This window comes from Copadichromis virginalis, linkage group LG8, assembly GCF_057382275.1.
Source record: "Copadichromis virginalis isolate Kocher_CV1m ecotype Utaka linkage group LG8, C_Virginalis_male_GT1.1, whole genome shotgun sequence".
In the NCBI taxonomy this organism is placed as follows: domain Eukaryota; kingdom Metazoa; phylum Chordata; class Actinopteri; order Cichliformes; family Cichlidae; genus Copadichromis; species Copadichromis virginalis.
Window position 1 is genome coordinate 3,885,506 of NC_140625.1, and position 12,885 is coordinate 3,898,390.

Sequence of the window (12,885 nt, forward strand, 5' to 3'; positions counted from 1 at the left end):
ACCCTGATTACAGGAATCAAGAGAAAGTCACCGGGATGCTCAGTCACTAACTAACGTTACTGTATAAGGATTACAGTAATACATGAGTATTATACTGTAAGACCTGGACTCTCCTAATGTGCAGAGCTGATTATTAAGGAAATAAAAGTGACGTAGCAGTATAGCCCAAGAGATGGCAATAGTGCAACATTGTTGGATGCAAGCTGCCTTTAAAAACAAAAGAAGAAGAAGAACACGCACGCACGCGCGCACGTACACATTATTTCCTTCCTCCTAGCGGAACGCTTTCCAACATGGCTGCTGCTGCACAGTGAAGCATCTGAAGTGTGTTTATATGGAGAGAAAAAGGTGTTTTTTCAGGATGTGCAGAGAGACTCGAAAATGAGGAAAGGTGAGTGCTTATATATTAATAATGTACACCCACTCAGTGTGATATGATGAATATTGCAGCGGTGAAGTGTAGTTTAAACAACGCCTGTGTTGCGGTAGCATCTGCCTCTGAGATGGAGGTAAGGAGATATGTGGCCTGACAACAGCTTTGCTTTTAAAGAAGATAGATCGATTAAAAGCTCAAATCGAGACTAGTCTTGTGATAGCTGCTGTTTACAGCAGAACATTTCATTTATAGCTAATGTGACTCACGACATGTCGCTTTGTTGACCTTTGAGAGGTGCTTGTGAAAACACCGACTATTGTCGTTCTCCGCGATAAGATTTTCATTGGTGCGAAGTATTGTGATTTGACAAATTGACATGCTTTTACAGCTTTCATGCTGGAGCTGTAGGCTGGGTTAGTGTTAGGGGTTATGCTTTAAGTACAGCTCTCAAGGTGTACGTGAGCTTATTCATACCCATTCTGTAAAGTTGCTAGAGCCCGTAAAGCCATACGACAAATAAGAGTTTTCACTTGTTTTGCGACGATTTTACTTTAAGTCAAATTCAGAATTCTGACTTTTGTATTTTTCCGTCTTTCTCTTTTGGTCATATTTGTGTCAACGCGATCGTTATGTGTGGATAAAATCTACCAAAAGTCTTTGAAACCGCCAGCTACGGTTTACGATTTACTTCACAAATAGGCAAGGCAAGGCAAGTTTATTTGTATAGCACAATTCAACAACAAGGTGATTCAAAGTGCTTTACAGAGACATTAGAAACAAGAACAAATAAAAAGCATGATTTAAAATTGATTAAAACAAGCAAATAAACTAACTAACTAATTAACAAACAAACAAACAACAGTATATAAAATCAAAACAGATAAAATCAGAACAGTAGATAAAATCAGTAGTTAAATGTAAGTTTTGAAATTTAAGCTTAAAGTGTGGATTTGGTGCTTTATTCAAATGCAGCTGAGAACAGGTGAGTCTTCAACCTGGATTTAAATAAACTGAGTGTTTCAGCTGATCTGAGGCTTTCTGGGAGTTTGTTCCAGATATAAGGAGCATAAAAGCTGAATGCAGCTTCTCCGTGTCTGGTTCTGACTCTGGGAACTGATAAAAGACCGGATCCAGATGACCTGAGGGATCTGGATGGTTCATACTGGGTCAGGAGGTCACTGATGTATTTTGGTCCTAAACCATTCAGAGCTTTATAGGCCAGCATCAGAACTTTAAAGTCTATCCTCTGACGGACAGGCAGCCAGTGTAAAGACCTCAGAGCTGGACTGATGTGGTCCACTTTTTTGGTCTTAGTGAGGACTCGAGCAGCAGAGTTCTGAATGAGCTGTAGTTGTCTGACTGATTTTTTAGGTAGACCTGTAAAGATGCTGTTACAGTAATCAAGCCTACTAAAGATGAATGCATAGGGGGAAAATGTTGGCAGAATTCTGTTTAGCAATGCCTCATTGCCACGGCTTGTGGAGTAAAGTCGACTGGAGCCTATCCCAGTTGACTTTGGGTATGTAGCAAGGTACACCCAGGACAAGTAGCCAGTCTATCACCCAGGCAGAACTGAAGATGTTAACATTTTCAGTGCAAGTATTGACAGCATTAGAAATGAGTATATTAGAGGGACGACTCAGATTGAGCAGTTTTGGGACAAAGTTAAGAGAGGCAAGGTTGAGATGGTTTGAAGATGTACAGATGAGGGATTATTAATATACTGGACAAGGGATGTTGAATTTGGATTTGCTAGGTAAGAGAGTTCATGGATGTAGTGGAGGAAGACACGAAAAGGGCTCTGGTGACGGTAGAGAATGCAAAGAGGCAGATAATTACTGTGGTGACCCCTTAAATGGTCGCTGCTGAAAGTGGTTGTTTAGGTAAAGGCCGAGGGGGCGACCATTTCAGCAGTAGTATGCAGAGATTATGCATTGCTGTGGATGTGGACATACAGATGAACAGTCTTTCCATTGTTTATCCATAACATCTATGGAGACAAGTTTGCACAATCATAGATATTTGGCATGCGTGCAGAGATGAGTGTTCACTTTTGTCATTTGTTTACATGTTAAGTTTCACATCAAGCCTAAGAATAAAAATAAACTATACCAAAAAGTATGATGATGTCAGTATCAAGGAGATGCAGTATAAGTAGCAGGAGTTATTTCACAGCTACTTGGCAAGGCAGAAATGTTTAAAAGAGGTTCTCTGATAAACACGTAGATGCCTTCACTAGCATGTAGGGGTGGGCGATATATCAAATTTTTTCCACGTACAATGGTTAAGTTGGCTTTATCGTAACCATCGAGGATAAATTGCCATTGCCACTGTGAAATTTTTTTTCTCTCTCACACGCTGGGAATGCATCATTAATTCCCCCGTCCCAATTGGAAAGTTTTCTACCTGGCACACTGTGCTGAGCATGCCTGTTTATATACTACCAGATTGGGAAAAATTTGGCGTCAGTGGGAGCGTCAGACGAGCGGGGGACTGACACTTGCTGTCATTTGGATTTCACGGGGATGATGCAGAACAAAATGCAATAATTTGCAAAACATGCCGTAAAACTATTTATTATTTATAAAAAGAGAGCAATATCACGAAATTATTCTACCAGCTGAAAAGTCATCCAAATGAAGAATGTTTTAAACTCTGCATGTCACCATCTCCCGTAAACCAAAGAAAACGTTAAACAAACCAGCTGTGATACCCTGGACTATTCTTGTTCAGTCGTTTTAATAGTTACTATAGTTACTGTAAATTGAGGTCATCGCGTGTTTTATTTTACAATTTTTATATGTTACAAGCACAAAAGAGCATCCGTTTATTTTCAGTTGTTTTATTCAATTATTGCTTGATGTCCTTTTTTGTTGCTATGATCTTTAGTTTGTTAAAGGTCTGGTGTTGACCACAGAAAGAGACTTACTGTGACAGTATTGTCATTTGTGAAAAACTGATGGTTAAAAAATGGTTAGGATAAAACATTTAAATTGATTCAAATGTTTTGTATCCAAAGTAGAAGAAAACCTTGGATGGTCGATTTGAATGAGTGTAATTTTAGGCACTATATTGTTGAAAATAATATTTATTTTTGAAGTTTATTTAAACATATTGCTATATGTGTCGTGGTGTAGCCAAAAAAATATCGTGATATTAGATTTTTCTCATATCACCCAGCCCTACTAGCATGTTTCTTCTCTTCCCATTAGTTTCCAGAGATACAATGTTCTCACATTTATACACTGCTTTTCTACTCATACTGACCACTCAAAGAGGTTTAGACTACAGGGCTTTATTATGTACACTTAAAGCACTTTATTCACCTTACAACCAATCAACCAACACACTCAACAAACTAATCCACGAGGCCAGTAATGTGGCTGTGGAGCTAGACTCTCTGATGGCGGTGTCAGAAAGACTGTTGCTGTCCAAGTCCAGGGAATATATTGGGCATTCCTCCCTCCACCCTTCAGTCTGTCTGCCTGTTCGATTGGCTCACCACTCTCAACTCTTTGCCAAGGAGATTGCTGACTCTGGGGTTTTGTGTCAGTTGAAACTGCTTGTGTTCAAGGTGAGTAGATTCTATGGTGCAGTCTGATTGTCAGTACTGCTGTTATGCTAACACTGGGTGATGTTTCCTGGACTTTATACACCAAATGACACCAAGGTGTTATTCATGTCATCTATGTTGATGACATTCCAGTTAGATATACATTTTTGTTCATGTGCTTTGCATTTTATTCACAGGGCTCTGCATCAACGTTATGACGCGATTCCTGTGCAGCACCTGAGGAAGTAAACAAAACCAGATATCCCAGAGAGAGTTCTCCACTTTTCTTCTGTCACACTGGCAAAGGACGCAGTGCAGGAGGTCTTAACAGGCAGAGAACTGCTTTCTCTGTGCGCATCTTAGCCACTTGATCTACAGCTGCTGGAATCAAAGATGTGTAGCATCTAGAGCTGGACTTTGTGTGGCAGAACTGACAGAATTTGCCACATCTTTGCCTAACAAGGAGCAGAGCATGTAGAGTGGTTGTGGTTGCCATGGAGCCAAGGGATAAGAGACAGGTGAGTCTGGTTGCTTAGATTAGCAAATGCCTTTGGAACGTAAATGTTTCCTGTGTGGATGCTGTTTTAATAGACAGCTACCTTGGTGTTTAGAGTGACCTCAGGAGATTAACTGCCTTGCTGTAACATCATCTACCATGGGGTCTTGTTTTTCCAAGGTTTTTTGCTTCTTCAGAGAGAGCAATTTTTCTGCAGACCTATAAACAGAAACCACTGTGATACCAGAAGTGTGTTGGATACAACACAGAGATGTATATGTGTAACAGGCTAATAAAATATTAGAATTTTGCTAACTCGGAGTAAGTGATAACATTTTTGCATTAAAGTGAAAACAAAACACAAATTGAATAAAGGCACAATATAGCCCTGCTTTCAGAAACAGACATAGATGTAACACTGTCTGTAGCTGGATATAAGAAATAAGTGCTTGAAGTCAACTTTTTAAAAACATGTTTAGTGCCATCTTCTGTTAGCATGGAACGTCATGTCACCGGATTGGGTGGTTGTTGATGTCAAGACTCACATTAGTTTATTTTAGCTAGCTAGTAACAGAACCAATAACTCAGGGGAAATTAAAGACAAAAAAAAATCAGTCTAAAGGGATCACTTTTGTGCTGCCCCTGGCTTCAAAAATGAGTGCAAAATCTGTTCAGCACTATTTTATGCAGTAAAATAGTCTCTCTACCAGTGCATCACACCACAAGAATGTTTCTTGCAGAAACACGTTCGAACATGCTGTCTCCAGGAAAACAAACAAACAAAATCTCCACATCGATCCTTCTATCCTTCACTTCCATTTCGCTTTTCCTCATTTCTAAAATGAAGCAATCCAGTCAGTGAGATGACACGAGAGGAAAAAAGCTGTAATTTTCCCAGCACACGTGCTTATGGGATTCCTGACCGTGCTTTGGTAAGAAAGATAGTCATGTTTATGGTGTGATGTGCATGTATTAAAGCTGTTTTGTTGTCAACTAGATTGATGTGCGTAGGAAAAGAGAGACTATTTTATTGCATAAAATAGAACTGATTGCATCAGCTGATTGGTACAATCGACTAGATGAGGAAAAATAATTTTCTTAATCAGGGTTGTCGGTCCGGTGAACCACCTGTCACCTGACTCAAACAGGCTCTTCTCCACACAGTCCTCATTTATAAGGTGCATTACAAGCCCGAACATTATGGTTAACAGGTGGATTTCCCTGTTTCAGTGCAGAGTATGTCCTTGGTTTTAACATAAAACTGATTGTTGCAGCAAGAGACAACACAAAAGTGTCTATTGACTGCAACCAACCCACCTGGTGTCATAACGTTCCGTACTGACAGAAAATGGGGCTAAACATGTTTTTGAGAGTTTGAAACTTTCAAATAAAGAAGAGCTAATTTTCAATCAATAGTGGAATAATTGTGTTTATTCTGTCCTGTCTGGCAGAATTGTTGTCTGAAGACCAAAAAATGGCCAACAGATTTACTTTCCCTAGTGGACCATCATGACATTTACTTTAATGGTCCACTTGATGGTGATATTTTGTTAGGATCTTTTTTATTTAGTGTTATTGTAATCACAATCTGCTTCAACAACTGCTGGAAAAAATAACACAGCAGAGAAACAACAGCAAGAACCGACATATGCATAAATAACAATAAATAATAAATGTTACTGAACAGCACACAGTACTAATAATGCAAAATATATTTAGAGGCAGCAGCCAAATAATATGGTGTGTCTGTGAATACCTGTTTGTACACCTCATAGGCCCTCACCCCCAGGGCGCCTGAGATATTCTAAGATATGTTGTAAGAGAGGTGGAGTGTAAGACCTGACACGGACAAACAGGCACACAAGAATGCATTCACTCCCTCATGCACACATATACAAATGCTCACACACTCATCCAACATGTAGAGACACAGAAATGAACACCGTACACACACTCACGCTCCCCAGACACCCTCTATACTCCCATGTCCAGTGGTTATAATTGTGCTAATAATTGTGGTTTTTGAAATTCTCAATTTTTTTCTTTATTCTATAAGCTCTGGCATTTTGCAGCATATTTACCCTCATACTTTCTGCTGTCGGCCGTCAGCCTGGAAGCTGTATAATTTAAACATGGTGTCAGACTTGGTTAATCTGCATATTTTAATACAACTGGTTTACTGCTGTGTAAAACAAACAGCAGTGTATGAAGCAGCAAAAAATTTTGTTTTTTTTCCCAAGTCGGACTTTGTTGATCAGGTGATTTGATGAAGGGTTCCCGCTAGCTGTTTCAAATTAAAGGTTTTAAAGTTGGCTACAGGAACAGCGCTGCTGTTTTGGACGCTAGAAACATGCTTTCTTCCATCTACCTGAGCTCACCATCTCAGTAAGGGTGCTGCCTCTTTGCGCCTCATGCTGTGTAAACAGACTCCAGCTCCATATTCAACTATGCCAATGTTATTATCACTGCCGCTGTTGTTTTATCATGCTTTTTACTGAACAATTGCGGGCTGCATAGGTTTAATGTTGTAAACTCTTTATTCACACACTGCTCCTAACCCTTCCCTCTGCCCACTCCCCAACTCCCCCAAGGCTAATCAAGCCTACCTGTGGGACTTCTAGAATTTTTGATACCCAGCATCAAGACTAATGGTGAAACAAAGGATTTTTTTTTTCTTTTTTAAAATCGACCAGTAAAATGACTGGATTGTTTTATTTTGTTGTTGTTCTTCCAGGAGGAGGATGCTGTGACTCTGGGCCTTTCAACTGGCCAGGCTCTTGAGAAGCTCCGGGACCAGTTAAGCAGCTTACTGGAACAGCATCAGAGAGTTGCATGCAGACGAACATCTGTGCTGGTACGCACACACTTGTGTCTACACTTTTAAACCAGTGGTCCTTACTTTAGAACCTTATTTCCCCGTTTTGGATTTTCCATATATGTGGCTATATCTGTAAATTATGCTACATATGTATGCACTATTCCTTGGATGGCGGTACCTGGTGAGGTTAACAACTTCACTGCTGTTTTCTGTTCGTGCCAAAAAGGAGCTGTCACGGTGACTCGGTGTCACGGTTCGATATTTTTTCGATACAAAAAAATGTTCATGCTTTTTTAATTTGTCATTTATTAAAATTATAAATATATATTTTAACTCAAAAGTACAGTTTTTAAATTTAATGTTGCTGAAACAACAAAGGGATAAAAAATAAATCTATCTGATGGAGGAATCCCTCATCTTTGGAAAAGAGTTTATTACAGAGAAATGGCTCTTTCCAAAATAAAAGCTATACTATACGCTTCTTCTGGGCTATATTCTCAGCAGCATATTAAACATATCAGGTCCCCATGAAGAGAATCCTGTGCTAACGGCTGTCTAAATGACTCGGGTAAAGTTTGTAGCATGCGTGCTTGTTGTTTTTGTCTGCTTCCACTTGTCTTTGCACTAGGATGATGTCGGCGTAGATGTGCAGTCATATTCGTTGTGTTCCCACTAGTGCTGTCAGCGTTAATCTCGTTAAAATGACATTAACGCCACAACACGGCAAATCTCCGTTAACGAGCTACCGCGGATCGCCCCGTGCGTGGGGCTGGACGGCCAACACGTTAACGAGCTAATTGCGCTAACACACTAGCTCCCACCCATGTAATTGAGCATTGCGTGGCACATCCAACATACTGTTTTACTTTAGTCCATGACGCGCTTACCTTCAGGGTCATACTTAACTTGAAGACCAAAATAGTTCCAAAGGCCAGATCTGAATGAGGGTGGGGGAGGTTCAATTTCGGGTAGCGTTGAGGCAGTTGCCATGTTGCAACGAGCTTAGCTTCCGTCTTGCTAGCATGTGCTGCACTCAGTGGATCTGCACTGGACAGTGCAGCCTAGGCGGAGTAGTCGAACGCAGATCCACTTACAGCATTGTCAGAAGGAAAGTTGATAAAATAAATTTAAAATGTTGTATTGTTCGATACATATGCGTACCGAACCGAAAGCACTGTATCGAACGGTTCAATATCGATACGAGTATCGTTGCGCCCCTAATAAATAAATATTTATTTATTTATTTATAAGCCTTACATACTTGTGAGGCTCTGTGTACATACACATGTGCTCTGTGTAGGCACACTACTTTGTAATGTAACATGTTGTATATTGTTGTGCTTACTTGCTTTTGTTTTGGGGACATTTCCATAGGAACAGTGGCAAAATAGCTTCCTTTACCATGGTAATCGTCACTCTTGTGTCCATTGGCCGGGTGCTGCTCTCACTCTGCTGGTGGTGGTGGGACTCGTCTGTTGCCATGGTAGCCAGCCGAAGGGGAGGTATGTAACCTCTTTTTGGGATGTCTTATTCTTCACCTCCACACGGTGGTAAGTCCACATAGCTGTCAGTGCTTTGAGAGCTTTCTTCTCGGCACATGAGGGATTCTCTACAAGATAGCATCCTTTCCAAAAAAAAAGCACTGGTTGAAATTCTAGTTAGTTTGCATTAAAAATGTTTAGCACAGCCAGGTAATTGAGAAATGCATCTCCCTCGTCCACCATGATGAGAGATATTTCATCACTGTATTCTTTGATCTTTCATTCATAGCTGTGGTCTTCTGTCTTCACCTCCACAGTGCTGGTATAGAGCTCCTGAATGCCGCTGCTCTCCTTCTCCTCTTGGTGCTGAACCTGTGTCTGGGTGGACGCCAGGAGAGACTGAAGCGAAATGAGATGATATGGCGCCTAAAGGCCATCATCACACAGCTCAGTGGTGAGTAAGGCTCATGACTGCATTACTGCAAACACAGAAGAATTGAGGAACTTGTATTCTCTGTAAAAGTCGCATTTGTTTGTTTAGTTTTGTTTGTTGTTGTTGTAATTGTTTTTTGTTTTACCTTCTTCAAATCCTATTTCATTAACAAGAGTTAGTCTGTCATGTTAGTTCTTCTTTTGTTCTCTAAATGAGTCCTCAATTTTGTAATTCATTATCCTAGATTACTTGTCAGCCTGTGTTGGTGAAGTGAAATGGCCTTCATCTCTCTACCCTGACCTTTACACACCCTCATCCCCATCGTGGTCCCTTCACTGGACCTATCGTGACTCTCAGCTGGTTAACCTGCCTGTTAGTCTACTGGTGGAAGGCGATATCATTGCTTTGAGACCTGGTCAAGAGGCCTTTGCATCACTTAGAGGCATTAAGGTTAGTCTGCATTTACTGTAAGCTGTAGTATACTTTTGTAAGATAGTATCTATTTTTTTGAGTAAATAACAATTTTCAAAAGCTTTAAAAAGCAACACGTATCACAATTTGTATCGGCAGCTTAAGCCTGTATTTAGGTATTAGACACAATCTCACCCGGTATTTCCTCTGCTGGTAGGAATAACAAATACATCAACTGGAAGTTTATCAGCCACATTTAGACAAAACTAATGCATTGTTGTATGATATGTGGTAAAAAGGATGGACAGGATATTTTTGTTATTAGTTTGTGTAAAAAATTCTATTTAATACATTGTTTTTTACACTGTTTATGAAAATGGAGGCAAAAAAATAAATAGTTTTACAGGTGGAGACCTCTGACCTTTTTTCCCCTCATCATCATTTTCTGACTGGATGCTTTGCTGAGTTTTCATCTTTTCTACTGGAAGCACGAGACGATACCTGCACCATACACATGTTTCACAGGAGGTCCAACTCCTCTAGGATGCCACATCAGTACTTTCTTTTGCTAAAAGGTTTGCTGTGTCTCGCAGCATAGTCTTGAGACTATGATTGACAGTGCAGCAGACAGGTGGTTAAATCTAGGAGAGCTGACAGGGCCATAGAAGGTCCTTAACCTGTCAGTAAGACCGGTATCTGGTATCTCAGAAATTATAATTGTTCTTTTTTTTTTTTTCTTTTCATTTTTCCTCCTCAGGATGATGAGCACATTGTGCTTGAACCAGGAGATTTATTCCCACCATTCTCCCCTCCTCCTTCACCACGGGCCAATGAGAAAAGAGGACCCCAGAGCCCCCAGCAACACCGCCTCTTCAGAGTGGTCTGTACTCCAGTCCTGGACACGATAAGGTAGGGAACATAGCCATGTTTATTTTTTTGTTTTTTGTTTTTTAAACCAAATATTGGAATTACTTCTAATATCCTCAAATATTAAAAATGAATGTTAAAAGTATTATACAGTCTTTCATGTACATATGCATTTTTTTGGTGGGATGGAAGCAAAACATACATACATGACATTCACCTTAGGTTAACATTAGGTTATGCACATTAATGCACCAGTGTGCTGTTTAAAAGGTCAAAAGGGCAAATCTTCATCTGCCCACCATAACAGAAAAATAAACAGCAAAGTTACTGTTCTCCAAAAGGAGCAATGCTTCCCATTTGCAGTTTGCTAGATAACCCAGAAGACTGATGATAAATTTGTTTGTGCCTGAATGAGACCACAATACAGCTGTTTAGTATAAATGGACATTATTTCATCTGTGAAATTATAGTGGAGGTAAGTATAACTTTGATCCTGTTATCCTGGATCTGCATCAAACTTGAGTTAATTTTCTTCTGACCATTTTATTATCAAAACGTTGCTTCAGGAAACAGTACTGCAACTCAGTCTGTGGCTTTTGGAAAGTAAATATTAAGAAATCACACTTTTTCTCAATTGTGACATTTTATTTGAACATTAGCTTGCGCTCGTACCCATATTGACAAAAGTTAATTGGCTATACTGCTGTCATGTGACTATGATGTAATGAAAAGAAACCATAACATCTCACAGATGAAGAATGATGATGAACATAAGAAGAGTATCAATGGGAATGAATGGTAATGGAAAAAAGTTGTTAAACTTTGGTAAAATCATTTGTATTTCTGTCTGTCTTTTATCCAACAGGAACAATTTGGAGTTGGCCCTGTCTCGCCCAGTCACTGTGCTCGATAATGAGAGATTTACAGTACAGTCGGTTATCACCAAGCTAGTCTGTCCTGTTGTACTGGTGAGTAGTTGGTGTGTTCTTCCTAATGTATTCTGCATTGTATTTGAACATGAACATGTAAATATGTGCAGTCTTATGTGTGTTTTGCTCCCCTCTTCTAGGTGGCATTCCTGCTTGTTAACACTGTTCGCTTTCTTCTTACTGCCCCCAGCCTCACTCCTAGATGCTACAATTTTGTTCAGCTTCAGGTAAAATAATTCAAAGCAGTAAATGTGCAGACAGCAAAGACTGTAATGTATTAGTGATGTAGGGACACAGCCAACCAGTGTGTATGTAAAGGTGTTTTTTGTGATTACTATTGATAATAAACTTTCCTAACAGTTTGTTCTGTGTTGGCACCAAACATAATGATTGTACTAAGAATATTCTTGAAAGCGAAAAAGACTGGACAGAAATGTGTGTATGACTTGTTTTTTCAGCTAATGGGTGTTCTGCCCATTTTGCCCCTGCTCTTTCCTATTATGTGGGTGCTGGTGAATGCTTACGGAGAGGCCAGGGTCCTCGCCGAGTTCAGCCGTGTGTCACCAGCTGGCCTGGTAAGGGACATGCACACAGGGACACGGTCAAACACACACACAAATGTGACATGCAATGACAGGAGAAAAGGCTTCAGTTATTATCAGTGATTATTTTTTTTATTTTTTTTTACTTTTAGTAACAGGTCTAAAAGAACACATCAAATCAAAATGTATTTATATAGCACATATTAAAAACAACAAAGCTGACCATAGTGCTTCACAGTCAGTAAAAGCATGAGACAATTAAAATAAACAATAAGAAAACAGGGCAGGAAACAATAGGTGACAACACAACAAGCCAGATAACAACCAACTAGTTAGAATCAAAAGCCAAAGTAAAAAGATGGTACGAATATGAACAGGGAGGTTATTCCAGAGTCTAGGTGCTATGGTTGCAAAGGCCCGGTCGCCTCTCAACGTCAGTCGAGACCTAGGTTGTGCTAGGAGCATCTGATTGGACGATCTTAGTGCTCTATTGGGATTGTACAAGTGGAGGAGTTCGGAAAGATAGCTGGGTGCTAAATTATTTAGAATTTTAAAAGTGAACAAAAGAATTTTAAAATCTATACGATATTTAACAGAGAGCCAATGTAAGCTGGCTAAAATTGGAGTGATGTGTTCATAGATTCTCGTACCTGTTAAGAGGCGCGCAGCTGCATTCTGAACTAACTGAAGCATGTTGGAGGCTGTAGAGGGAGTTACAGTAGTCCAGTCTGGATGTGATAAATGCGTGGATAAGCTTTTCAAGGTCCTTTAGAGGTAGGAACAGCTTTGCTTTGGATATCTGACGCAACTGGTGAAAGCTGTTGTTTACCACAGTGGAGACCTGTTTCTCAAGTTTAAAAGCGCCATCCAGGAACACTCGGAGGTTTCTTACAGTGAGCGAGAAATGGCTAGCAAGAGGACCTAGGCCATCAGCTAACTGGTCTGGCGGAGTGTGACTATCAAAAACAATGATTTCGGT

At 40.0% G+C, this 12,885-nt stretch overlaps 1 protein-coding gene across 8 annotated transcripts in view; it reads left to right on the top strand.

The window, feature by feature from the left end:
• Window positions 1-253: 253 nt before the first annotated feature.
• The window catches only part of tmem94 (transmembrane protein 94), a 37,958-nt gene continuing 25,326 nt past the window's right edge, over window positions 254-12,885 (top strand). For all 8 annotated transcript variants that reach the window (XM_085465437.1, XM_085465440.1, XM_085465438.1 and 5 more), the window contains exons 1-10: window positions 254-391; window positions 4,127-4,447; window positions 7,160-7,279; window positions 8,618-8,745; window positions 9,042-9,178; window positions 9,402-9,607; window positions 10,326-10,477; window positions 11,301-11,403; window positions 11,505-11,591; window positions 11,823-11,939. In XM_085465437.1, the coding sequence (XP_085321563.1) occupies window positions 4,424-4,447; window positions 7,160-7,279; window positions 8,618-8,745; window positions 9,042-9,178; window positions 9,402-9,607; window positions 10,326-10,477; window positions 11,301-11,403; window positions 11,505-11,591; window positions 11,823-11,939 (1,074 nt within the window). In that variant the 5' untranslated portion in view covers window positions 254-391; window positions 4,127-4,423. The remainder of the gene's footprint in view (window positions 392-4,126; window positions 4,448-7,159; window positions 7,280-8,617; window positions 8,746-9,041; window positions 9,179-9,401; window positions 9,608-10,325; window positions 10,478-11,300; window positions 11,404-11,504; window positions 11,592-11,822; window positions 11,940-12,885) is intronic.